At 48.5% G+C, this 25,959-nt stretch overlaps 2 protein-coding genes across 11 annotated transcripts in view; one reads left to right on the top strand and one right to left on the bottom strand.

Annotated features, from left to right (window-relative positions):
* Window positions 1-22,057, top strand: part of LOC135511011 (stromal membrane-associated protein 1-like) — a 98,749-nt gene extending 76,692 nt beyond the window's left edge. For all 10 annotated transcript variants that reach the window (XM_064932446.1, XM_064932445.1, XM_064932444.1 and 7 more), the window contains 5 exons: window positions 2,509-2,587; window positions 4,099-4,205; window positions 16,533-16,746; window positions 19,066-19,397; window positions 20,420-22,057. In XM_064932446.1, the coding sequence (XP_064788518.1) occupies window positions 2,509-2,587; window positions 4,099-4,205; window positions 16,533-16,746; window positions 19,066-19,397; window positions 20,420-20,557 (870 nt within the window). In that variant the 3' untranslated portion in view covers window positions 20,558-22,057. The remainder of the gene's footprint in view (window positions 1-2,508; window positions 2,588-4,098; window positions 4,206-16,532; window positions 16,747-19,065; window positions 19,398-20,419) is intronic.
* Window positions 21,852-25,959, bottom strand: part of LOC135511013 (galactosylgalactosylxylosylprotein 3-beta-glucuronosyltransferase 2-like) — a 36,271-nt gene continuing 32,163 nt past the window's right edge. The window contains exon 4 of the mRNA XM_064932455.1: window positions 21,852-24,261. Within this exon, the coding sequence (XP_064788527.1) occupies window positions 24,175-24,261 (87 nt within the window). The 3' untranslated portion in view covers window positions 21,852-24,174. The remainder of the gene's footprint in view (window positions 24,262-25,959) is intronic.

Below are 25,959 nucleotides of genomic sequence, written 5' to 3'. Positions count from 1 at the left end.
AAAATAGGAAAACAGGTCTGCGTTCACTAGCAGTGCTCTGAGCCTATCACGTAGCCTAGTGGTTAGAGCGTTGTCCCAGTAACCAAAGGTTTCTAGTTCGAATCCCCAAGTCCACAAGGTGGGAAAAAAAAACATTTGTCAATCTGCCCTTGAGCAAGGCACTTAACCCTAATTGCTCGCCGTCAATAAAGGCTGATCCGTGACCCCACTCTCCGAGGCTGTCTCGGGGGAGATGAGATATACAAAAACACATTTTTAATTCACACTTCACACTTAACGTAGGAATAGCCAAAACACAGAGGGAGAGAGGTAGCTTTAGTGTGAGATCACTGTTTCTGAGTAGTCCTCTCATCAGCTATAAGTGTGTGTGTGTGTGTGTGTGTGTGTGTGTGTGTGTGTGTGTGTGTGTGCGTGTGTGTGTGTGTGCGTGCAGCCACACATCGGCTCCCAAACACTGGCACTGACCTTTCCCCAACAATCTAGTAGACTCCAGAGGGCGTGAAAATTGTGTGTGTGTGAAAATGGTGTGTGTGCCGCTCGTTCTGCAGGTCTGCAGCTCAAACGAAGGGACTTTTCCCTGACTGTCAGATGAATTTAGCTCTGGAAGAAACACTTCTGTGTGGCAGGCAGCTTAGGATCTTCCCTATGTGACAAAACCTTTTAGAGAGGTGTGTGTGTGTGTGTGTGTGTGTGTGTGTGTGTGTGTGTGTATGTGTGTGTGTATCAGACTGTTAAAAAGTCCATCAGGCTGCAGCGGTTCTGCACCATTCACCACAGTAACACGCCGTCACTCTCAAACTACTACACACACACACACACACACACACACACACACACACACACACACACACACACACACACACACACACACTTGCATCAAACAACCAACATGTCCAGAGAGACATTGCAGAAGCCCTGGGCTTGATGAATAATGGTTGTGTTGTGGTTCAGGTGTGTTCCAGAATAGGTTCCTCGTCAGGCCATGGTTTGGAAATCTATTTTGTGCATTTTAACTTCATAACGTGTATGGTGGAGCTGTGTGGACTACTTTTTAATGAGGAGTGAATATACCTGACGTTGCCGCTTCAGTGTCAGTGCTCTCCTATTTCCCAATGCCCTTTGTTGCCATTTTAGTTTTACTAAAGATCATTTTAAAGTCTCTTTTCGTCTCTCTCGCCCTCTCTCTCACTCCATCTCTCCATTCCGGGGCTGTCTTGACACACATCCCCAGACAGTGGCAGCGTTATCATTCTCTTTTGTCTGGTCGTCTTGGTTGCTTTGTTTCGGCGCTCTAGTGCGTGGAGGTTTGAGGTTCCTGGCTGGTCTTGATTTCTCCTGGTATGGTTTTGTTTGGGTTAGTTTGTGCTGATCTTTGCTTAAACAGCGTTTCAGTCTCTGTCTGCTTTGTGTGGACTGTGGATGTTTGCTTTCGGTGGGCGTTTCTTGCTTTTGACTGTACTCCTACTTGGTATGCAGTTATTTGCGGCTCTTCTGTAGGTGTGAAGGTGATGATAGTGGACGTGGAGGAGAGTGTTTGGCTGTTGATTACAATGCTCACTTTGTTTGCCTGGTGTTGCTGGAGTTGAATCATTCCCAGGCCTCACCTCAGGTTAGGAATCCGCTGTCAACAACAACTTGACCTAGTCCTGAGAGCCGAATTGCCAATCACAATCTAGAGCCAGTCCTTACATCCAATCACAATCTAGAGCCAGTCCTTACATCCAATCACAATCGAGAGACAGCCCTGAGATCCAATCACCAACTAGAATCAGCGGTGAAGGCCAATTCCAATCGATCAGAGTCCCGATTCCTAGAGATGGCATTTGCCAATGTGTGTCTGTGTTTCAGAATGACTACGGTAGGCCTTTCTCTAGCTCAAAGGGCCAATGCAGCGTTTTTTTTTTATCTCAGTAGCAAATCATTTCTGGGTAACAATGAAGTATCTTATTGTGTTTTGTTTTTCACAATTTTAATTGAAAACAAAAATAGCTTCTTAGCGAAGAGCAATTTCTCAAGCAAGAATGTAGCGAGGACTGTCTGGGAGTGGTCTGAGTAGGTAGGGTGAGACTGGAAACGAGCTGTTATTGGCAGAGAGGTTTGGAACTCCCCTTCGTATTGGTCTATTAACTCGTTTGGTGATGTCACCAGGCAGGCCAAAACTTTGTCCCACCAAAAACAGGCTGACATTTCAGTGGTTTTAAACAGCCCTTACACTAAAAGGACATTTATAATGAATTGCACAGTATTAATCCAACCTCAGAGTGTGAAAGTATAAAACACTGAAAAATCTAGTTTTTGACTGCACTGGGCCTTCAACTTTGTGACAGTAACTGATGGACACTGAATAGTAATGGTGCACACTAATTCAGCTCAAGCCTTTTACAACAATATAACTTTCCAACCGCATGGAATCCTGTTGTAAACCTGCATTGTAGGGCTATGCTCTACCTCTGACTATGTGCTGACTCTCTCTGCTCTCTCTCTCCCTCTTCCTTCCGGTTTCCACAGAAGAAGGCGGAGCTTCAGACAGACTCCAGAGCCAATCCCAGGAGGACCCCCGAGCCGGCCATCGACCTGCTCGGCCTGGGTAAGGCATGACCAGCAGATCCCAGATCCTAGAAATGGATACTCTAAATGCCCCCACTTTATCAAGCACTCTCGCTCTCTGTGTGTGTCTAGTAGGGGGGAGTATGACAGAGTGAAAGAGGCACGTGTAGAAGGGTGAGAGGTGTTAATTAAACTGGTCCGGCCAGGGAGGTGGGGTGACGGTTTGGGTCTGTCTAAAAAAAATATAAAAAAATCAACCATGTGTCTTCCTGATGGAGGCAGTATGTTTCCATGGCTCGCTCAGCTCTCGCTCCCAGAGTGGCCATCCCATAATAGATGGTCAGTTGAACCCGGAACAAAGGGAGGCTACTTTCAAGTGGGGAAGAGATAGAAGAGCCTGTGGCACTCATTTCATTGCCCTGTCCCTCTCTGTTCAAAATCCCCACCATGCACAGCTTCTTTCTCTTCTCTCTCTCTCTCTCTCTCTCTCTCTCTCTCTCTCTCTCTCTCTCTCTCAATTATTCCCTGTTCTCTCTCAAGGGGCTAAATTTTGTTCACACTTAAAGGGCTAAATTATGGATGTTCTAACATAGTGTTATATAAAGACTACCATCATGCTGTCTTACCTCTCTCTCTATTTTTTCTCTCTATATTGCTCTCTGGTCCAACTCCCCATCATACATGTCTCTTTCTCTCTGTCTGAATGGTACATTGTCTACTAATGGTCTCACCTCTTGAGGAGGGGGACTGTTTCTCCTCTCGCCACATTCTCATTCTTTCCCTGTCTCTCTCGTTCTCTCTCTCTCCCCAATGTCCCATGGTGCTTTCCCTCCTGTCGTGGAGAGCAGCTGGATTGTAGATGGGCAATGTGTCTGTGATCACGATCAGTCAGCATCCCTATTTCTCTCCCAGCTGTCTCTGTCTGTCTCTGTCTGTCTCTGTCTGTCTCTGTCTGTCTCTGTCGTCTGTCTCTGTCTCTGTCTGTCTCTGTCGTCTGTCTCTGTCGTCTGTCTCTGTCTGTCTCTGTCGTCTGTCTCTGTCTGTCTCTGTCGTCTGTCTCTGTCTCTGTCTGTCTCTGTCGTCTGTCTCTGTCTTGGTCTGTCTATTGAGCTTATAAATCTGATTAATGATTCTAAAAATAGCCCTTGAAAACAATTGGCAGTTTGTGATCCACGAATTGAAATTTAATTCCATTTCAACTTCAGAAGTGACATCGCTGTGAACGAAAATCCATATCCACCTGAAAGTAATGGGCCGTTTCTGAGTTGACTGTTTTGAAATAGCATTGAGTTATGTTCATATACCTGTGTGGAGAGGGCTGACTGGGCTTTTTCATTGTATTATGGTTCTGAACCCCAAGTAAATAATCTCCCAAGACATCCTCCTACATCTGAGGAGGGAAGGGGAATAGGCAGCGCATCATAGATAACCCAGGAGTCATGTGCACACACACACACACACACACACACACACACACACACACACATGGATATGAGATTACGCACAAAATCTATACTGCCTACAGGTCAATGTTTACTATCTCTCTCTCAGATGCACCTGCAGGTGGAGCTGCAACCAGTTCTGCTGCACCAGTCAGTGATGAGGACATCTTTGGTCCAATGGTGTCCAACCCTCTGCCCTCCTCCAACAACACTCAGGTACCACCTCCCACCACACTACAACCCCCAGGTACCACCTCTTACCACAACCCCCAGGTACCACCTCTTACCACAACCCCCAGGTACCACCTCTTACCACAACCCACAGGTACCACCTCTCACCTCAACCCACAGGTACCACCTCTCACCACAACCCCCAGGTACCACCTCTCACCTCAACCCCCATGTACCACCTCCCACCTCAACCCCCAGGTACCACCTCCCACCTCAACCCCCAGGTACCACCTCCCACCTCAACCCCAGGTACCACCTCCCACCTCAACCCCCAGGTACCACCTCCACCACAACCCCCAGGTACCACCTCCCACCATAACCCCCAGGTACCACCTCCCACCACAAACCCCAGGTACCACCTCCCACCACAACCCCCAGGTACCACCTCTCACCACACTACAACCCCCAGGTACCACCTCCCACCACAACCCCCAGGTACCACCTCAACCCCCAGGTACCACCTCCCACCTCAACCCCAGGTACCATCTCCCACCACAACCACCAGGTACCACCTCCCACCACAACCCCCAGGTACCACCTCTCACCACACTACAACCCCCAGGTACCACCTCCCACCACAACCCCCAGGTACCACCTCCCACCTCAACCCCCAGGTACCACCTCCCACCTCAACCCCAGGTACCATCTCCCACCACAACCACCAGGTACCACCTCCCACCACAACCCCCAGGTACCACCTCTCACCACACTACAACCCCCAGGTATCACCTCTCACCACAACCCCCAGGTACCACCTCTCACCACAACCCCCGGGTACCACCTCTCACCACAACCCCGGGTACCACCTCTCACCACAACCCCGGGTACCACCTCTCACCACAACCCCCGGGTACCACCTCTCACCACAACCCCGGATACCACCTCTCACCACAACCCCCAGGTACCACCTCTCACCACAACCCCCGGGTACCACCTCTCACCACAACCCCCGGGTACCACCTCTCACCACAACCCCGGGTACCACCTCCCACCACAACCCCGGGTACCACCTCCCACCACAACCCCCGGGTACCACCTCCCACCACAACCCCCGGGTACCACCTCCCACCACAACCCCCGGGTACCACCTCCCACCACACTACAACCCCGGGTACCACCTCTCACCACACTACAACCCCCGGGTACCACCTCTCACCACACTACAACCCCCGGGTACCACCTCTCACCACACTACAACCCCCGGGTACCACCTCTCACCACACTACAACCCCCGGGTACCACCTCTCACCACACTACAACCCCCAGGTACCACCTCTCACCACACTACAACCCCCAGGTACCACCTCTCACCACACTACAACCCCCAGGTACCACGTCTTCTTCTGGACCACCTCCCAGTGTTGTCAGCCTATGCCCTCTCCCCTGTGGATACAATTGAAGTCAGTGAAGACAGACTGGAGTGCGGGGTTTTGTGTTCCTCTGCAGTAAGAACACACACACACACACACATAACAGACAAACATTTGAATGTGCAGTCTAGTCCCACATTCCATATCCTCCGAGAGATGGAGAGAGGTCAGTGTATTATGTTAATTCCACTGTGTGTCCCTGTCCCCAGCTCCCCAGTTACAACTGACACTGTTGGTTAGTTAAGGCCTGTCAGATGAAAGGACACGGCTCCAATGTATCTGTGGATATTACCACTAGAGAGGGAAGAGAGAGGGTAGTCTGACCATGGTACAGAGACTGAGGAAGAGAGAGGGTAGTCTGACCATGGTACAGAGACAGGAAGAGAGAGGGTAGTCTGAACATGGTACAGAGACTGAGGAAGAGAGAGGGTAGTCTGACCATGGTACAGAGACTGAGGAAGAGAGAGGGTAGTCTGAACATGGTACAGAGACTGAGGAAGAGAGAGGGTAGTCTGAACATGGTACAGAGACTGAGGAAGAGAAAGGGTAGTCTGACCATGGTACAGAGACTGAGGAAGAGAGAGGGTAGTCTGAACATGGTACAGAGACTGAGGAAGAGAGAGGGTAGTCTGAACATGGTACAGAGACAGGAAGAGAGAGGGTAGTCTGACCATGGTACAGAGACAGGAAGAGAGAGGGTAGTCTGAACATGGTACAGAGACAGGAAGAGAGAGGGTAGTCTGAACATGGTACAGAGACTGAGGAAGAGAGAGGGTAGTCTGAACATGGTACAGAGACAGGAAGAGAGAGGGTAGTCTGACCATGGTACAGAGACAGGAAGAGAGAGGGTAGTCTGAACATGGTACAGAGACTGAGGAAGAGAGAGGGTAGTCTGACCATGGTACAGAGACTGAGGAAGAGAGAGGGTAGTCTGACCATGGTACAGAGACAGGAAGAGAGAGGGTAGTCTGAACATGGTACAGAGACTGAGGAAGAGAGAGGGTAGTCTGAACATGGTACAGAGACTGAGGAAGAGAGAGGGTAGTCTGACCATGGTACAGAGACTGAGGAAGAGAGAGCGTAGTCTGAACATGGTACAGAGACTGAGGAAGTGAGAGCGTAGTCTGACCATGGTACAGAGACTGAGGAAGAGAGAGGGTAGTCTGACCATGGTACAGAGACTGAGGAAGAGAGAGGGTAGTCTGACCATGGTACAGAGACTGAGGAAGAGAGAGGGTAGTCTGAACATGGTACAGAGACAGGAAGAGAGAGGGTAGTCTGAACATGGTACAGAGACCGGAAGAGAGAGGGTAGTCTGACCATGGTACAGAGACAGGAAGAGAGAGGGTAGTCTGACCATGGTACAGAGACTGAGGAAGAGAGAGGGTAGTCTGACCATGGTACAGAGACTGAGGAAGAGAGAGGGTAGTCTGAACATGGTACAGAGACAGGAAGAGAGAGGGTAGTCTGAACATGGTACAGAGACAGGAAGAGAGAGGGTAGTCTGACCATGGTACAGAGACTGAGGAAGAGAGAGGGTAGTCTGACCATGGTACAGAGACTAAGGAAGAGAGAGGGTAGTCTGAACATGGTACAGAGACTGAGGAAGAGAGAGGGTAGTCTGAACATGGTACAGAGACTGAGGAAGAGAGAGGTTAGTCTGACCATGGTACAGAGACTGAGGAAGAGAGAGGGTAGTCTGAACATGGTACAGAGACTGAGGAAGAGAGAGGGTAGTCTGAACATGGTACAGAGACTGAGGAAGAGAGAGGGTAGTCTGACCATGGTACAGAGACCGGAAGAGAGAGGGTAGTCTGACCATGGTACAGAGACCGGAAGAGAGAGGGTAGTCTGAACATGGTACAGAGACTGAGGAAGAGAGAGGGTAGTCTGACCATGGTACAGAGACCGGAAGAGAGAGGGTAGTCTGACCATGGTACAGAGACAGGAAGAGAGAGGGTAGTCTGACCATGGTACAGAGACTGAGGAAGAGAGAGGGTAGTCTGACCATGGTACAGAGACTGAGGAAGAGAGAGGGTAGTCTGAACATGGTACAGAGACTGAGGAAGAGAGAGGGTAGTCTGACCATGGTACAGAGACAGAAAGATAGAGGGTAGTCTGACCATGGTACAGAGACTGAGGAAGAGAGAGGGTAGTCTGACCATGGTACAGAGACTGAGGAAGAGAGAGGGTAGTCTGAACATGGTACAGAGACTGAGGAAGAGAGAGGTAGTCTGACCATGGTACAGAGACTGAGGAAGAGAGAGGGTAGTCTGAACATGGTACAGAGACTGAGGAAGAGAGAGGGTAGTCTGACCATGGTACAGAGACTGAGGAAGAGAGAGGGTAGTCTGAACATGGTACAGAGACTGAGGAAGAGAGAGGGTAGTCTGAACATGGTACAGAGACAGGAAGAGAGAGGGTAGTCTGACCATGGTACAGAGACAGGAAGAGAGAGGGTAGTCTGAACATGGTACAGAGACAGGAAGAGAGAGGGTAGTCTGAACATGGTACAGAGACTGAGGAAGAGAGAGGGTAGTCTGACCATGGTACAGAGACTGAGGAAGAGAGAGGGTAGTCTGAACATGGTACAGAGACTGAGGAAGAGAGAGGGTAGTCTGAACATGGTACAGAGACAGGAAGAGAGAGGGTAGTCTGACCATGGTACAGAGACTGAGGAAGAGAGAGGGTAGTCTGAACATGGTACAGAGACTGAGGAAGAGAGAGGGTAGTCTGACCATGGTACAGAGACTGAGGAAGAGAGAGCGTAGTCTGAACATGGTACAGAGACTGAGGAAGAGAGAGGGTAGTCTGACCATGGTACAGAGACCGGAAGAGAGAGGGTAGTCTGACCATGGTACAGAGACAGGAAGAGAGAGGGTAGTCTGACCATGGTACAGAGACTGAGGAAGAGAGAGGGTAGTCTGACCATGGTACAGAGACTGAGGAAGAGAGAGGGTAGTCTGAACATGGTACAGAGACAGGAAGAGAGAGGGTAGTCTGAACATGGTACAGAGACAGGAAGAGAGAGGGTAGTCTGACCATGGTACAGAGACTGAGGAAGAGAGAGGGTTGTCTGACCATGGTACAGAGACAGGAAGAGAGAGGGTAGTCTGAACATGGTACAGAGACTGAGGAAGAGAGAGGGTAGTCTGACCATGGTACAGAGACTGAGGAAGAGAGAGGGTAGTCTGAACATGGTACAGAGACAGGAAGAGAGAGGGTAGTCTGAACATGGTACAGAGACTGAGGAAGAGAGAGGGTAGTCTGACCATGGTACAGAGACTGAGGAAGAGAGAGGGTAGTCTGACCATGGTACAGAGACAGGAAGAGAGAGGGTAGTCTGACCATGGTACAGAGACTGAGGAAGAGAGAGGGTAGTCTGACCATGGTACAGAGACTGAGGAAGAGAGAGGGTAGTCTGAACATGGTACAGGGACTGAGGAAGAGAGAGGGTAGTCTGACCATGGTACAGAGACAGAAAGATAGAGGGTAGTCTGACCATGGTACAGAGACTGAGGAAGAGAGAGGGTAGTCTGACCATGGTACAGAGACTGAGGAAGAGAGAGGGTAGTCTGAACATGGTACAGAGACTGAGGAAGAGAGAGGGTAGTCTGACCATGGTACAGAGACTGAGGAAGAGAGAGGGTAGTCTGACCATGGTACAGAGACTGAGGAAGAGAGAGGGTAGTCTGACCATGGTACAGAGACAGAAAGATAGAGGGTAGTCTGACCATGGTACAGAGACTGAGGAAGAGAGAGGGTAGTCTGAACATGGTACAGAGACTGAGGAAGAGAGAGGGTAGTCTGAACATGGTACAGAGACAGGAAGAGAGAGGGTAGTCTGACCATGGTACAGAGACTGAGGAAGAGAGAGGGTAGTCTGAACATGGTACAGAGACAGGAAGAGAGAGGGTAGTCTGACCATGGTACAGAGACTGAGGAAGAGAGAGGGTAGTCTGAACATGGTACAGAGACAGGAAGAGAGGGTAGTCTGAACATGGTACAGAGACAGGAAGAGAGAGGGTAGTCTGAACATGGTACAGAGACAGGAAGAGAGAGGGTAGTCTGAACATGGTACAGAGACAGGAAGAGAGAGGGTAGTCTGAACATGGTACAGAGACAGGAAGAGAGAGGGTAGTCTGAACATGGTACAGAGACAGGAAGAGAGAGGGTAGTCTGAACATGGTACAGAGACAGGAAGAGAGAGGGTAGTCTGAACATGGTACAGAGACAGGAAGAGAGAGGGTAGTCTGAACATGGTACAGAGACAGGAAGAGAGAGGGTAGTCTGACCATGGTACAGAGACAGGAAGAGAGAGGGTAGTCTGACCATGGTACAGAGACAGGAAGAGAGAGGGTAGTCTGACCATGGTACAGAGACAGGAAGAGAGAGGGTAGTCTGAACATGGTACAGAGACTGAGGAAGAGAGAGGGTAGTCTGAACATGGTACAGAGACAGGAAGAGAGAGGGTAGTCTGACCATGGTACAGAGACTGAGGAAGAGAGAGGGTAGTCTGAACATGGTACACAGACTGAGGAAGAGAGAGGGTAGTCTGACCATGGTACACAGACTGAGGAAGAGAGAGGGTAGTCTGAACATGGTACACAGACTGAGGAAGAGAGAGGGTAGTCTGAACATGGTACAGAGACTGAGGAAGAGAGAGGGTAGTCTGAACATGGTACAGAGACAGGAAGAGAGAGGGTAGTCTGACCATGGTACAGAGACAGGAAGAGAGAGGGTAGTCTGACCATGGTACAGAGACTGAGGAAGAGAGAGGTAGTCTGAACATGGTACAGAGACAGGAAGAGAGAGGGTAGTCTGACCATGGTACAGAGACTGAGGAAGAGAGAGGGTAGTCTGAACATGGTACAGAGACAGGAAGAGAGAGGGTAGTCTGACCATGGTACAGAGACAGGAAGAGAGAGGGTAGTCTGACCATGGTACAGAGACAGGAAGAGAGAGGGTAGTCTGACCATGGTACAGAGACTGAGGAAGAGAGAGGGTAGTCTGACCATGGTACAGAGACAGGAAGAGAGAGGGTAGTCTGAACATGGTACAGAGACAGGAAGAGAGAGGGTAGTCTGACCATGGTACAGAGACTGAGGAAGAGAGAGGGTAGTCTGACCATGGTACAGAGACAGGAAGAGAGAGGGTAGTCTGACCATGGTACAGAGACTGAGGAAGAGAGAGGAGCCACACAGGATATTTTCTTCTCTCAGCCGTCTCCCAGTCTGAGAACAGCAGTGGAGAACGAGAGATGGAGTGATGGTTAAATAAAGCTTTTGTGAATGAGGTGTGTTTGATAGGTGCCACAGTCATTCCCCCACCCCCCTTCATCCCACTTCCATACTCCCTTGGCTCTTCACTGCCGAGACACACACACACACATCTCCCCTTTCTTGTTTCACGGCTCAGAGCATACACCGGCTGTACGCCGACACAGCACAGTCCTGACTCTGAGCATGGACACAGCACAGTCCTGACTCTGAGCATGGACACAGCACAGTCCTGACTCTGAGCATGAACACAGCACAGACCTGACTCTGAGCATGGACACAGCACAGTCCTGACTCTGAGCATGGACACAGCACAGTCCTGACTCTGAGCATGAACACAGCACAGTCCTGACTCTGAGCATGGACACAGCACAGACCTGACTCTGAGCATGGACACAGCACAGACCTGACTCTGAGCATGGACACAGCACAGTCCTGACTCTGAGCATGGACACAGCACAGTCCTGACTCTGAGCATGGACACAGCACAGCCCTGACTCTGAGCATGGACACAGCACAGCCCTGACTCTGAGCATGGACACAGCACAGTCCTGACTCTGAGCATGGACACAGCACAGCCCTGACTCTGAGCATGGACACAGCACAGCCCTGACTCTGAGCATGAACACAGCACAGTCCTGACTCTGAGCATGGACACAGCACAGTCCTGACTCTGAGCATGGACACAGCACAGCCCTGACTCTGAGCATGGACACAGCACAGTCCTGACTCTGAGCATGGACACAGCACAGTCCTGACTCTGAGCATGGACACAGCACAGACCTGACTCTGAGCATGAAGAGCAATTATGGGTGGTTGGTTCCAGCATCTCTAACTACTGCTGTTACCAACCCCAATCTGCCTTCTCTCTCTCAGCCCCTCCCCTCTCCTCCTTCTCGCCAATCCTCCTTCCTCCCTCCTTGCTTCCTCTTTCCTTCCCCGCTCCCCTTCCTTTCCCCTCACTGTCTCTCCCTCCCTGTCTGTATTATGTTCATGTAGGACACACACAACACATCTGCACTGCTTCACACATGGAAGAATCCAGACACACAACGAAAGAATACACATGAATACACACTTCCCTACTGGCTGCCTATGGTTGGTTTGTGCTACTGGTTTGAGCTGTGGTACACACACCCACAAACACACAGCCATACGTTAGACAGCGTTGATCTGCTTTCCCTCCACTATCAACCAGGATTCTGGTGTGATCTATCTCCAGTATGTCAATTCTGAAAATGTGATTACAGATCTCCATGACCTGGGATTTGTGTTATCCCCAGTAAATTACCCCCCCCCTCTCTCTCTCTTCCCTGGCCAGGTCTGTGTTCAGTAAAATAACCCCCCCCCTCTCTCTCTCTCTCTTCCCTGGCCAGGTCTGTGTTCAGTAAAATAACCCCCCCCCTCTCTCTCTCTCTTCTCTGGCCAGGCCTGTGTTCAGTAAAATAACCCCCCCTCCCTCTCTTCCCTGGCCAGGTCTGTGTTCAGTAAAATAACCCCCCCTCTCTCTCTCTCTTCTCTGGCCAGGTCTGTGTTCAGTAAAATAACCCCCCTCCCTCTCTCTTCTCTGGCCAGGTCTGTGTTCAGTAAAATAACCCCCCCTCCCTCTCTCTTCCCTGGCCAGGTCTGTGTTCAGTAAAATAACCCCCCTCCCTCTCTCTTCCCTGGCCAGGTCTGTGTTCAGTAAAATAACCCCCCCCCACCTCTCTCTTCTCTGGCCATTTCTGTGTTCAGTAAAATAACCCCCCCTCTCTCTTCCCTGGCCAGGTCTGTGTTCAGTAAAATAACCCCCCCTCTCTCTTCCCTGGCCAGGTCTGTGTTCAGTAAAATAACCCGCCCCCTCCCTCTCTCTTCCCTGGCCAGGTCTGTGTTCAGTAAAATAACCCGCCCCCTCCCTCTCTCTTCCCTGGCCTGTTCTGTGTTCAGTAAAATACCCCCCCCCCTCTCTCTCTTCCCTGGCCAGGTCTGTGTTCAGTAAAATAACCCCCCTCTCTCTTCCCTGGACAGGTCTGGGTTCAGTAAAATAACCCCCCCCCCACCTCTCTCTTCCCTGGCAAGATCTGTGTTCAGTAAAATAACCCCCTCCATCTCTCTCTTTCCTGGCCAGGTCTGTGTTCAGTAAAATAACCCCCCCTCTCTCTTCCCTGGACAGGTCTGGGTTCAGTAAAATAACCCCCCCCCCCCCCACCTCTCTCTTCCCTGGCAAGGTCTGTGTTCAGTAAAATAACGCCCCCTCCATCTCTCTCTTCCCTGGCAAGGTCTGTGTTCAGTAAAATAACGCCCCCTCCATCTCTCTCTTCCCTGGCAAGGTCTGTGTTCAGTAAAATAACCCCCCCTCCATCTCTCTCTTCCCTGGCCAGGTCTGTGTTCAGTAAAATAACCCCCCCCACCTCTCTCTTCCCTGGCAAGGTCTGTGTTCAGTAAAATAACGCCCCCTCCATCTCTCTCTTCCCTGGCAAGGTCTGTGTTCAGTAAAATAACCCCCCCTCCATCTCTCTCTTCCCTGGCCAGGTCTGTGTTCAGTAAAATAACCCCCCCTCTCTCTTCCCTGGCCAGGTCTGTGTTCAGTAAAATAACCCCCCTCTCTCTTCCCTGGCCAGGTCTGTGTTCAGTAAAATAACCCCCCCTCCCTCTCTCTTCCCTGGCCAGGTCTGTGTTCAGTAAAATAACCCCCCCCCCCTCTCTCTTCCCTGGCCAGGTCTGTGTTCAGTAAAATAACCCCCCCTCCCTCTCTCTTCCCTGGCCAGGTCTGTGTTCAGTAAAATAACCCCCCTCCCTCTCTCTTCCCTGGCCAGGTCTGTGTTCAGTAAAATAACCCCCCCCTCCCTCTCTCTTCACTGGACAGGTCTGTGTTCAGTAAAATAACCCCCCCCCCTCTCTCTCTTCCCTGGCCAGGTCTGGGTTCAGTAAAATAACCCCCCCGTACACATACAGACGTGTTACATACACACACAACCTTCTGCTCAGTAGGATTGTCGGCTACAGATGGTGTATCAGAGGGGGGTAGTGTGTGTGTGTTCTGCCAGATTCGGGCAGGCTGGAACACACGCTGCTAAGTATTTGAGGGTCTGAATGTAGAAGTATATGAATACTGACACGGTGGGACGAGGCTGTTGAATGGAAATGCCACTTCTAATTCACAGCTTTGTGGAGAATGAACGGAGGGGAGTGTAACATGGATACTGGTGTGGGAGTCCAGCCATGCACAGATCTGTGTGTGTTGTGTGCCTGTCTGTGTCCACTGTAAGGACATGTACAGTCCCTGCTGATTTTCTTCCACTACCATCTCTTTATTCCCTCCACATTGACCAGACACACAGGCACACACCCCTCCCTCCCTCCCTCCCTCCCTCCCTCCCTCCCTCCCTCCCTCCCTCCCTCCCTCCCTCCCTCCCTCCCTCCCTCCCTCCCTCCCTCCCTCCCCCTCCCTCCCTCCCTCCCTCCCTCTCCTACTCTTATATCACTACTGATCCAGAAGGCAGTCAGACAGAAACACACATCCAACGTTGGGAAAATGCTCGTTTTTGGGCCACATGCAAATGCCTGGGTATTTATAGCCTCACAGATACATATTGCAACGCTCCAGAGCCGCCTGCCTGTCACCTTCATTTGTCTCGGCCCTAGTAAATTGACCGTGTGTGTGTGTGTGTGTGTGTGCGTGCGCCTGCCTGCGCGCGCAGACAGTAAAAGGTCATGCTCATGAATAGTACACGTTTGTGTGTTTGTTCACCACTGTGTCTGTTGTCTGTCGGTCTCGGACTCAGTTCGTCTGTTTGTACCATGTGTACAGGTGTGTAAGTATGAGTTCCTGCTTTTCTCCTTCGTATCTCCTGCCCCCTCGTTCCCCAGGCAGAGAGGCGGGGAGAAGCAGCCGTATGCCACAGCACACAGAGCCCTTCCTGTGGCGCGCGTGTACATGCCGTCATCGCGCAACTTCCCTCCTGTCTCGCCTTATTCATGAACTGACTCCCTCCTCTCTCCCTTCTTCCCTCCTCTCTATCGCGCCTCTCATTTCCCCTGTCCTTATCAGACCAAAGGTGAGGACACCACAGTTCACAAGACGGAATCCAAACATCACACTGTTGATTTGATGTGCATTTTACATGTGCTGTACCTTTCCCAGTATTTTAACAGTTTTTTGTTCAATAATGAAATCTGAAAATACTCCGGATACATTCAGTAGCACCACACACTTATTCATTGACATTTTGGAGCAGGTAAGAAAAGCCATTTGCAGGGTTTGAGTGAGAGAACTAACTAACTGGTGTCGCCAAGTGGCCACACAACTTTTCAATATACCTTTCTACTCTCGGAAATGACCTGAACTATAAGGTGCTTTTATTTCATTTATTTTCTTTTTCTGCTCTCCAAGCTTTTCCGCTGAGGAACTGAAGCAGGCACACTTGTATTATTTTGTTTGGAACACAGCCCTTTATCCTCACCTTCACACAATTACTGCTGTTTTTTTTTACCCAAACCGTTATCTATCGCATTTTGAGTCAGGTGGGCATCATTTGAAAGCGTATTCTATTGCCAAGACGACTTGCTTAAGTTCTAAAATACGATCTTACAGTTTCAGGCTTTCCAAAGGCACTTCAGACAGATTGTCATTTTGGTGCACATAGAGAGGAGTCATGAGTGCGTTCATGTACGTGTTCCGCGACTCATTTTCTTCACGATACGACAAACAGGCTCATTGTGTTCAGGACGTAACGCATGTCATCCTTGTAACTGGATCAAAATATAGCGATCGTAAACGTTGATACTGTAAATGACATGAGTTTTCGAATATGGAAACGTGAAGTGCACATTGGGACTCATGGGTGTGTGGATTGCTTGTATGACATCAAAGCGGTATTTATTATAGGCCTCAACCTCTCATCTTTCTGAACACACCCACTCAGTTTACAGCATTTCTCTCACTCCGAAAACAAATGGGTAGCGGTATTGGGGGTAACTTCTTGTCACGCGCGGTGCTCAAGTTTATAAATGCAGTCAGTCAAAGCCATGGCAGCGCGGTGGAGCCTGAGCTCTGAGCCTGAGCCTGAGCTCTGAGCCTGAGCTCTGACGTCATGTATAGCATGTTGCTGTACCGCCGACGCATTCCAATTTAAACGCTTATCAATGACAAAATCTGCCATTTTCAACATGTATATGCGATGACGGGGGCCGTGACAACGGTTAAAAGGTTTTTATAAAGTGTGTGTGTGTGTGTGTGTGTGTGTGTGTGTGTGTGTGTGTGTGTGTGTGTGTGTGTGTGTGTGTGTGTGTGTGTGTGTGTGTGTGTGTGTGTGTGTGTGTGTGTGTGTGTGTGTCTTCTCAGCCTCGTTCTCGCTCTATTCATCTCTCTCTTCTGCACCAGTCTAATTCATATCATCCATCTCACTTAAGGTGACAGCACCTCTTCTCTTCCTTTTATTTCTCTCTCTCTCTCTCTCTCTCTCTCTCTCTCTCTCTCTCTCTCTCTCTCTGTCTCTCTCTAAGTGTTGCCTGTCAGTCGTACTACCTCTACGTTGTGAGTGTATGTGTGCATGTATGTGTGGTTGTGCATTCTGCTCATGCAGGTTGGCTTCAGTAAATCAATTTGGCCACAGATCTATCTCACAAACACACACACACACACACACACACATTCTGTCTGTTCCTATGTTCTGTCCCTCCAGGCAGTCTCCAGTGCAGCCCCAGGCGCCCCAGCAGTAGCGGCGTCCACGGGGGGATCGGGGGGTGCTGCTGGCCCCCAGGCTAATCTGGACCTCTTCAGTGAGAAGAACAGTAGCAGCACCAAGACAGAGGAGGGGGCCAAGAAACCCCTCTCCAAGGACTCCATCCTCTCCCTCTACAGCAACACCACAGTCAGCCCACAGCCTGCTGCCCCAGGTAATGCTACGTACAGTACATACATACATACATACATACATACATACATACATACATACATACATACATACATACATACATACATACATACATACATACATACATACATACATACATACATACATACATACAGTTGTAATTGGAAGTTCACATACACCTAGGTTGGAGTCATTAAAACTCGTTTTTCAATCACTCCACAAATTTCTTGTTAACAAACTATAGTTTTGGCAAGTCGGTTAGGACATCTACTTTGTGCGTGACACAAGTAATTTTTCCATTAATTGTTTACAGACAGATTATTTCACTTATAATATACTGTATCACAATTCCACTAGGTCAGAAGTTTACATACACTTAGTTGACTGTGCCTTTAAAAGGCTTGGAAAATTCCAGAAAATTATGTCATGGCTTTAGGAGCTTCTGATAGGCTAATTGACATAATTTGAGTCAATTGGATGTGTACCTGTGGATGTATTTCAAGGTCTACCTTCAAACTCAGTGCCTCTTTGCTTGACATCATTGGAAAATCTAAAGAAATCAGCCAAGACCTCCGAAAATTATTGTAGACCTCCACCGGTTGTAGACCTCCACCGGTTGTAGACCTCCACCGGTTGTAGACCTCCACCAGTTGTAGACCTCCACAGGTTGTAGACCTCTACAGGTTGTAGACCTCCACAGGTTGTAGACCTCCACTGGTTGTAGACCTCCACAGGTTGTAGACCTCTACAGGTTGTAGACCTCCACAGGTTGTAGACCTCTACAGGTTGTAGACCTCCACAGGTTGTAGACCTCTACAGGTTGTAGACCTCCACTGGTTGTAGACCTCCACAGGTTGTAGACCTCTACAGGTTGTAGACCTCTACAGGTTGTAGACCTCTACAGGTTGTAGACCTCCACTGGTTGTAGACCTCCACAGGTTGTAGACCTCTACAGGTTGTAGACCTCCACAGGTTGTAGACCTCTACAGGTTGTAGACCTCCACAGGTTGTAGACCTCTACAGGTTCATCCTTGGGAGCAATTTCCAAATGCCTGGAGGTACCACATTCATCTGTACAAACAATAGTACGCAAGTATAAACACCATGGGACAACGCAGCCGTCATACCGCTCAGGAAGGAGACGCGTTCTGTCTCCTAGAGACAATCCCATAACAACAGCAAAGGACCTTGTGAACATGCTGGAGGAAACAGGTACAAAAGTATCTATATCCACAGTAAAACGAGTCCTATATAAACATAACCTGAAAGGCCGCTCAGCAAGGAAGACGACACTGCTCCAAAAATGCCATAAAAAAGCCAGACTACAGTTTGCAACTGCACATGGGGACAAAGATCATACTTTTTGGAGAAATGTCCTCTAGTTTGATGAAACAAAAATAGAATTGTGTGGCCATAATGATCATCTTTATGTTTGGAGGAAATAGGAGGGAGGCTTACAAGCAGAAGAACACCATTCCAACCGTGAAGCACGGGGGTGGCAGAATCATGTTGTGGGGGTGCTTTGCTGCAGGAGGGACTGGTGCACTTCACAAAATAGATGGCATCATGAGGAAGGAAAATAATGTGGATATATTGAAGCAACATCTCAAGAGATCATTCAGGAATTTAAAGCTTGGTCGCAAATGGGTCTTCCAAATGGACAATGACCCCAAACATACTTCCAAAGTTGTTGCAAAATGGCTTAAGGACAACAATGTCAAGGTATTGGAGTGGCCATCACAAAGCCCAGACCTCAATCCTATAGAAAATGTGTGGGCAGAACTGAAAAGGCATGTGTGAGCAAGGAGGCCTACAAACCTGACTCAGTTACACCAGCTCTGTCAGGAGGAATGGGCCAAAATTCACCCAACTTATTGTGGGAAGCTTGTGGAAGGCTACCCAAAACATTTGACCCAAGTTAAACAATTTCAAGGCAATGCTACCAAATACTAATTGAGTGTATGTAAACTTCTGACCCACTGGGAATGTGATGAAAGAAATATAAGCTGAAATAAATCATTCTCTCTATTATTCTGACATTTCACATCCTTAGAATAAAGTGGTGATCCTAAAACATGGATTTTTACTTAGATTAAGTGTCAGAAATGGTGAAAAACTGAGTTTAAATGTATTTGGCTAAGGTGTATGTTAACTTCCAACTTCAACTGTAGCTTAGTGGACCTTTTTTTCATGCAGCGTTGCTGCAGGAGAAATCTAATGGAGGTAACCTTGAGAATGTATTTCCTCTGCTGATACTAAGTGTTGACCCAAATGCTTTGTCTGTCTGTCTGTCTGTCTGTCTGTCTGTCTGTCTTCTCCTCTCTTCTCCTCTCTTCTCCAGCTGCTGCTATGTATATGGGCCAGCCTCCGATGCAGCAGTTCCCCAGCCAGCCCTCCGGACAGCCTAACTTCCAGACTTACCCAGGAGTGGGCGGAGCTATGCCACCCACAACCATGACGGGCGGTGTTATGCCCCAGGGAGGAGGAGCCATGATGGGGCAGAACTCTGGCATGATAGTCGGTATGGCGATGCCCAACGGTGGTTACATGGGTATGCAGCAAGGCATGATGGGGCCTCCGGGCGGAGATATGCCAGCGGGGGTGGGGACTCCCCAGATGTACGCCGCCATGCAGCAGCAGCAACAACAGCAGGGCCAGTGGAATGTGAGCCAGGTAATACACACACACACAGTGGGTGATCATGGGGGAAATTCTCTTCTCATTCCCCCCTCTGTGTGTGTCTCTGTAGCTTTACCCGACCTTTGTGTGTGAGCATTGTCATTTCCTTACGACTGCAGGAGGTTAATGAGAGATCATAAATCACTGTGCTCCCACTGACAACACATCAAACACACACACACTCTGCCTCGATGCAGTACATGATAAGGTTGTGTGTGTACTGTAATAGGTTCAGGGCGTGCTGTTGGGCTTTTAACCTATGGGTGGGGTTTGGGAAGGATGGTTGGTGGGGGGGGGGGGCTACTCAAGTGCTCTCGAATCATTATGCTTGTCTGGGCTACACACGCACACACATCTCAGACAAGCCGATAATTCTACTGCTGCAAGGGCATTTCTAATGGATTAGATAGCCAAGACTGGACAGTGGCAGGAGAGGCAGAGGAGAAATGGGCAAGGGGGGGTGGGAGGGAGATGGACTGACTGAGGACTAAAGAGATGAGAGGAGGGTATACTCTCTCCGGACCTTTACACATGCAGTAAGGAAATAATGTCCGCTGCGTTAAAGGGATACTTTGGGATTTTTTTCAAATCGACTTCCCCGGAGTCCGATGACCTTGTGGATCCCATTTTATGTCTCTGCGTGCCGTTTGAAGGAAGTTGCTAACTAGCTCAATTGCTAACTAGCGTTACTCATACATTTCCAGTCATCTGATAGCGGACCCATTTCCAGTCATTGCGCTAATGCTAATTAGCATTGGCTCACGGAGCTACCTCTAAATTACTTCATACCGGACATACAAATGGTATCCACAAGGCCATCGGACTCTGGGGAAAGTAGATAAAGGGCCTCGTTATCAAACTCCCGAAGTATCCCTTTAAGCTGGTTGTTGCTGTCATTCTAGAATTGTCTAAATGGTTTGTCCAACCCTCTTAACAGTCTCTATTTTCTCTGCCCCTCCCTCCTCTCTTTCTCTGCCTCTCTCACACACCATGTCTCTATCTCTTATCTCTCTCAGATGACCCAGCAGATATCGGGCATCGCCATGAGTGGTGGTGTGGCAGCGCCACCCGGCTTTGTTCAACCAGGTGCTCCCATGGGTGGGGGGGTGGGTCCTCCATCGGGCCAGACCCTCAGTACCCAGCTGTGGAAGTGAGGGAGGGGAGGGGGAGAGTGGGAGAGGGAGGCAGAACCACCATGTCACCCCAAATCTCCTCCTCTACCCTCACTCACCAACTGCAAAACAGGAAACTACGCACATGGGGCAATCTATGGACTGCTCCACTGTTGTCCCTCCTCCCCGTTTATGATTCCTTTAGAGACCCCACCCCTCTCTCCCTCTGTGTGTTGCGGGGGCGGAGTCTGGGGTGAAAACAGACTGGCAGCTGTGTGTTCATCTCTTTACTTGGGACTTTTACTTTCTTATTCTTTTGACTTTTTTTTTCTTTTGTTAAAAAAACAACATATTGGTGAAAGAGAAAAGCTGCGGGACCAATAATACAAGCGTCTAATAATAATAATATATCATTACCAGAACCGATAGTGAGTAAATAGATATTTAAATGGAGAGATATGGATAACATGTTGGTGACCACCCCACCCCACCCATCAATATCATGTGTGTATATTATACTGTACTCCCCTCTGGGCATTCAGAGCTCCTGTAGCAAGACATTGTATGATCCAGTACTGTATGTGTGTGAGATATAGACCCCCCCCCCCCAGTGAGGTTGTGTTCTACCATCTTACTGTGGTGTTTTGTTGTGTGCAGAACAAGAAGAAGCACTGTTCTGTCTGATTGACACTACAAAGCCAAGCTGTACTGGGCTTGGCCTGGTTACACATCCACCATAGTTGTTGGAAATGACAGTGAAAAGACTATATCTGAGCCAGCACAGTATGGTTCGGGGTGGCCATTTAGTGTGAATCAGGCATTAGTTTGAGGCAAATAAACCTGGACGACAGTCGGTGGGGGCAGGGAGTTTACGTGGAATAGGAGGGAGAGGGGACCAGAATACGAGAAGAAAGAGATGATGCCAGTGATGACATAACGCTCCAGATGATTCAGGAAGTGTGTTGACATTGGGAGCCTAATGGAGCTGTCAGGGATTGGAACAGTTGGCTTAACATCACGTTTGCTTACTTCCCGGCCTCTATGATGACATAATCTCTGCCTAATCCTGCTTTATGTCAATATATAGATTCTATAGTGGGGAAAGAAGGTGAAGAAATACTGCAGGGGGAAATGGGTGGTGCACTACGAATCAACAAACAATAGATGATCAAACACAGACATTCCGTGTGTAGTTCTAAATTGGAGATGCTATCCACATACAGGGTCCCTGCCATGTAATAACAAGAGAACACACACACACACACACACACACACACACACACACACACACACACACACACACACACACAAGAGAATTCATACACACAGCACAGCATGTCCTCCAGGTTTATTTCTAGTGGTGTTTACATTTTCTGGTGCCTAGTACAGAGAGAAATGTTATATCCGTGCATTAAACAGTGAATAGCCATTAACTATTGTGACCATTTATGTCCAATGACTCTTTTATTGTGAAGTTGTTTTTTGTTTTCTTTTTCCTGCTTTTACAAGAGGGTCATTTGGAATAAAAGTTGTACTCCTGGAGTTTGTCTCTGTGGTCCAGTGTGTCACAGACCTACAGACACTTGAGGGCAAGAAAACCAACCGGAATGTTCGCCGTGCGTAGCGAGTTGGCCGTCCGGTCGCCGCTGACCACAGAACATCGGAAGAGATTTTCTGTTCATTTCCCGACGATTGTGCATGTCGAATGACCATCGCTAGTCGACACCCAGCAGGTGATCTACTAATCACGGCCCATGTTCTTATTGGTATGTCTTTACAGACATACACACATATTGTTCAGTTTCATACTCATTGATCTGGTACACACACCAACTCAGCAAAAAAATAAATCCTCTCACTGTCAACTGCGTTTATTTTCAATAAACTTAACATGTGTAAGTATTTGTATGAACATAAGATTCAACAACTGAGACACAAACTGAACAAGTTCCACAGGCCTGTGACTAACAAAAATGGAATAATGTGTCCCTGAACAAAGGGAGGGGGTCAAAAGTAACTGTCAGTATCTGGTGTGGCCACCAGCTGCATTAAGTACTGCAGTGCATCTCCTCCTCATGGACTGCACCAGATTTGCCAGTTCTTGCTGTGAGATGTTACCCCACTCTTCCACCAAGGCACCTGCAAGTTCCCGGACATTTCTGGGGGGAATGGCCCTAGCCCTCATCCTCGGATCAGACGTGCTCAATGGGCTTGAGATCCGGGCTCTTCGCTGGCCATGGCAGAACACTGACATTCCTGTCTTGCAGGAAATGACGCACAGAACGAGCAGTATGGCTGGTGGCATTGTCATGCTGGAGGGTCGTGTCAGGATGAGCCTGCAGGAAGGGTACCACCTGAGGGAGGAGGATGTTTTTCCTGTAACGCACAGCGTTGAGATTGCCTGCAATGACAACAAGCTCAGTCCGATGATGCTGTGACACACTGCCCCAGACCATAACGGTCCCTCCACCTCCAAATCGCTCCAGAGTACAGGCCTCGGTGTAACGCTCATTCCTTCGATAATAAACGCGAATCCGACCATCACCCCTGGTGAGAAAATCATGACTCGTCTGTGAAGAGCACTTTTTGCCAGTCCTGTCTGGTCCAGCGACGGTGGGTTTGTGCCCATAGGCGACATTGTTGCCGGTGATGTCTGGTGAGGATCTGCCTTACGACAGGCATACAGCCCTCAGTCTAGCCCCTCTCAGCCTATTGCGGACTGAGCACTGATGGAGGGATTGTGCATTCCTGGTGTTACTCTGGCAGTTGTTTTTGCCATCCTGTACCTGTCCCGCAGGTGTGATGTTCGGATGTACCCGATCCTGTGCAGGTGTTGTTACACGTGGTTTGTCACTGCGAGGACGTTCAGCTATCTGCCCTGTCTCCCTGTAGCGCTGTCTTCGGCATCTCACAGTTCGGACATTGCAATTTATTGCCCTGGCCACATCTGCAGTCCTCATGCCTCCTTGCAGCATGCCTAAGACACGTTCACGCAGATGAGCAGGGAACCTGGGCATCTTTCTTTTGGTGTTTTTCAGAGTCCGTAGAAAGGCATGTTTAGTGTCCGAAGTTTTCATAACTGTGGCCTTAATTGCCTACCATCTGTAAGCTGTTAGTGTCTTAACGACCATTCCACAGGTGCATGTTCATTAATTGTTTATGGTTCATTGAACAAGCATGGGAAACAGTGTTTAAACCCTTTACAATCAATATCTGTGAAGTTATTTGGATTTTTACTAATTATCTTTGAAAGACAGGGTCCTGAAAAAGGAATGATTTTTTTATTTGTTTTTTTGCTGAGTTTACATACACATACATGTAGACAGACAGACGGTCTTGTTTAGCCTGCATACTTCATAGGAATCACTCTTTATAAGGGACTGGGCCACATTGCAGTACGAGAGCAGACTCCCCTGGGAAAGCAATGGTCACCCCAGTGCATTATGGTCCCCTTTGAGGTCCGGAATCTCATTGAGCCATTCACAACATTCAGGCAGCAGTTCCCATCCATGCAATTGGTCCAAAGTCCCGTCCATCATAGTGTAATCCATATCAAGGTTATGGTCAAGCAAGGTGATGTCAGTAGTGTAGTTCAAGAAATTACTTGTCAGTCTGTCTGACCAATGGGCTTGCTTATTCCTCCTTGGTTATCCCACCCCTTAGACCTCGATAACCACACTGTCCTGTCGATGTCTGGGCTCGTTGCCCAGATTCACCTTCTCTGTACGAGTGTGCCACACCAACACCTGAGAGAGGGGGCGAGAGGGTTAGTGTGTGTGTGTTCTCTGATGAGCACACACCAGATAGATGCATAACTTCCACTATATCACTGAGCCAACTATATGAAATGGAATGGTGCCTTTGTTAAAATATTCAAGAAAAAGCTCTTTGTGACAGGAAGGGAGGGAGTGGATCAGACCGAATAGACTTCTACCTTTTACTGTAGTACATGGAAAGTGCCTCACTTGTATTTCCAACCCAGTAATTTGTGTTCACACACATACACAGTGATGGATGGTTGGTGTGCAGTGCCATCCGTTCCCGGCTCCACTCAGGTGGAACATGTCCTTCCCTGTACACGGGGCTGATAATTGGGCCGTTTTGCATATCTAACGAGACAAATGCTGCAGCCAACGAAGCAGGCATAGGTTTGTGTTTCATTCTATTGTTCCTTTCCTAAATCCCTTCCTCCTTATTTCACCTCTTGTCCTCTCATTCTCTCAGAAAATTCTAGAATATTCTAGTCTGGTCTGTAGTTAGAACCTGTCTGTAATAAAATCGGAACGGTTGAGGTAGAATCTAGTTAGAACCCATCTAATAAAATGGGAGGGTGAGCTAGAATCAAGTTAGAACCCATCTGTAATAAAATGGGAGAGGTTGAGGTAGAATCTAGTTTGAACCCATCTCTAATAAAATGGTTGAGGTAAAAATCTAATTACAACCCATCTGTAATAAAATGGGAGGTTGAGGTAGAATCTAGTTAGAACCCATCTGTAATAAAATGGGAGGTTGAGGTAGAATCTAGTTAGAACCCATCTGTAATAAAATGGGAGGTTGAGGTAGAATCTAGTTAGAACCAATCTGTAATAAAATGGGAGGTTGAGGTAGAATCTAGTTAGAACCCATCTGTAATAAAATGGGAGGTTAAGGTAGAATCTAGTTAGAACCCATCTGTAATAAAATGGGAGGTTGAGGTAGAATCTAGTTAGAACCCATCTGTAATAAAATGGAAGAGGTTAAAGGGAGATGGGGGGGGGGGTTAAAGGCAGTCCAATCTATTGGCACCGAAAGTGCTGAGTTGGCAGAGTGTGCAGAGCACCCTGTGCCAGTGTGTCTAGTAGTTAAAAGACAGTCTGACTCCATGGCAGTAAATTTCCTGTCTGCTCTCTCTCTCTCTCCTTCCAAATTGGATTCTCCTTTGTCTGTCTAAAATATTTTCTCATCTTTCTCTCTCCTACCTAATGTTCTTCCCTATCTCTGTCTATTTCTTTCTCTCCTCTCCGTCTTGTTCCACTTCTCCTTTAACCCTCCCTTCTTCCTTCTCATCTTTTGTCTCTACTGACTCCAAGTTTTTAGCAGTTTGAGCATTTGTTTTTCCAAGGTTGAAGTTAGATAAGTTTTGTATTTCCTCCCTAATGCTTAAAGGAGCAATCCGCAGTTGCTACCTCTATTTGGACTTAATGAATGACATCACATTGGGCAAAAACTGGTTGAATCAACGTTGTTTCCTCATCATTTCAACCCAAACAAAGGAATGTGATGTTGTTGACTCAACGTGGAAAACTGATTGGATTTGCATAAATGAATAACGTAACGGCATTTGGTCTTTCTTTTTTACCCAGCTTTTAACCTAAATCCAATGATATGGTGACAGGTTAGCATGTGGGGCAGGTAAGCTGACCCTAGATCTGTGCCAAAAGGCAACTGTTACCTGGGGTCCAGTT

The sequence above is a fragment of the Oncorhynchus masou genome, chromosome 23, assembly GCF_036934945.1.
Source record: "Oncorhynchus masou masou isolate Uvic2021 chromosome 23, UVic_Omas_1.1, whole genome shotgun sequence".
NCBI classification, from domain to species: Eukaryota; Metazoa; Chordata; class Actinopteri; order Salmoniformes; family Salmonidae; genus Oncorhynchus; species Oncorhynchus masou.
The sequence above is the reverse complement of the archived record's forward strand: the minus strand, read 5'-3'. Positions and strand labels throughout refer to the sequence as shown.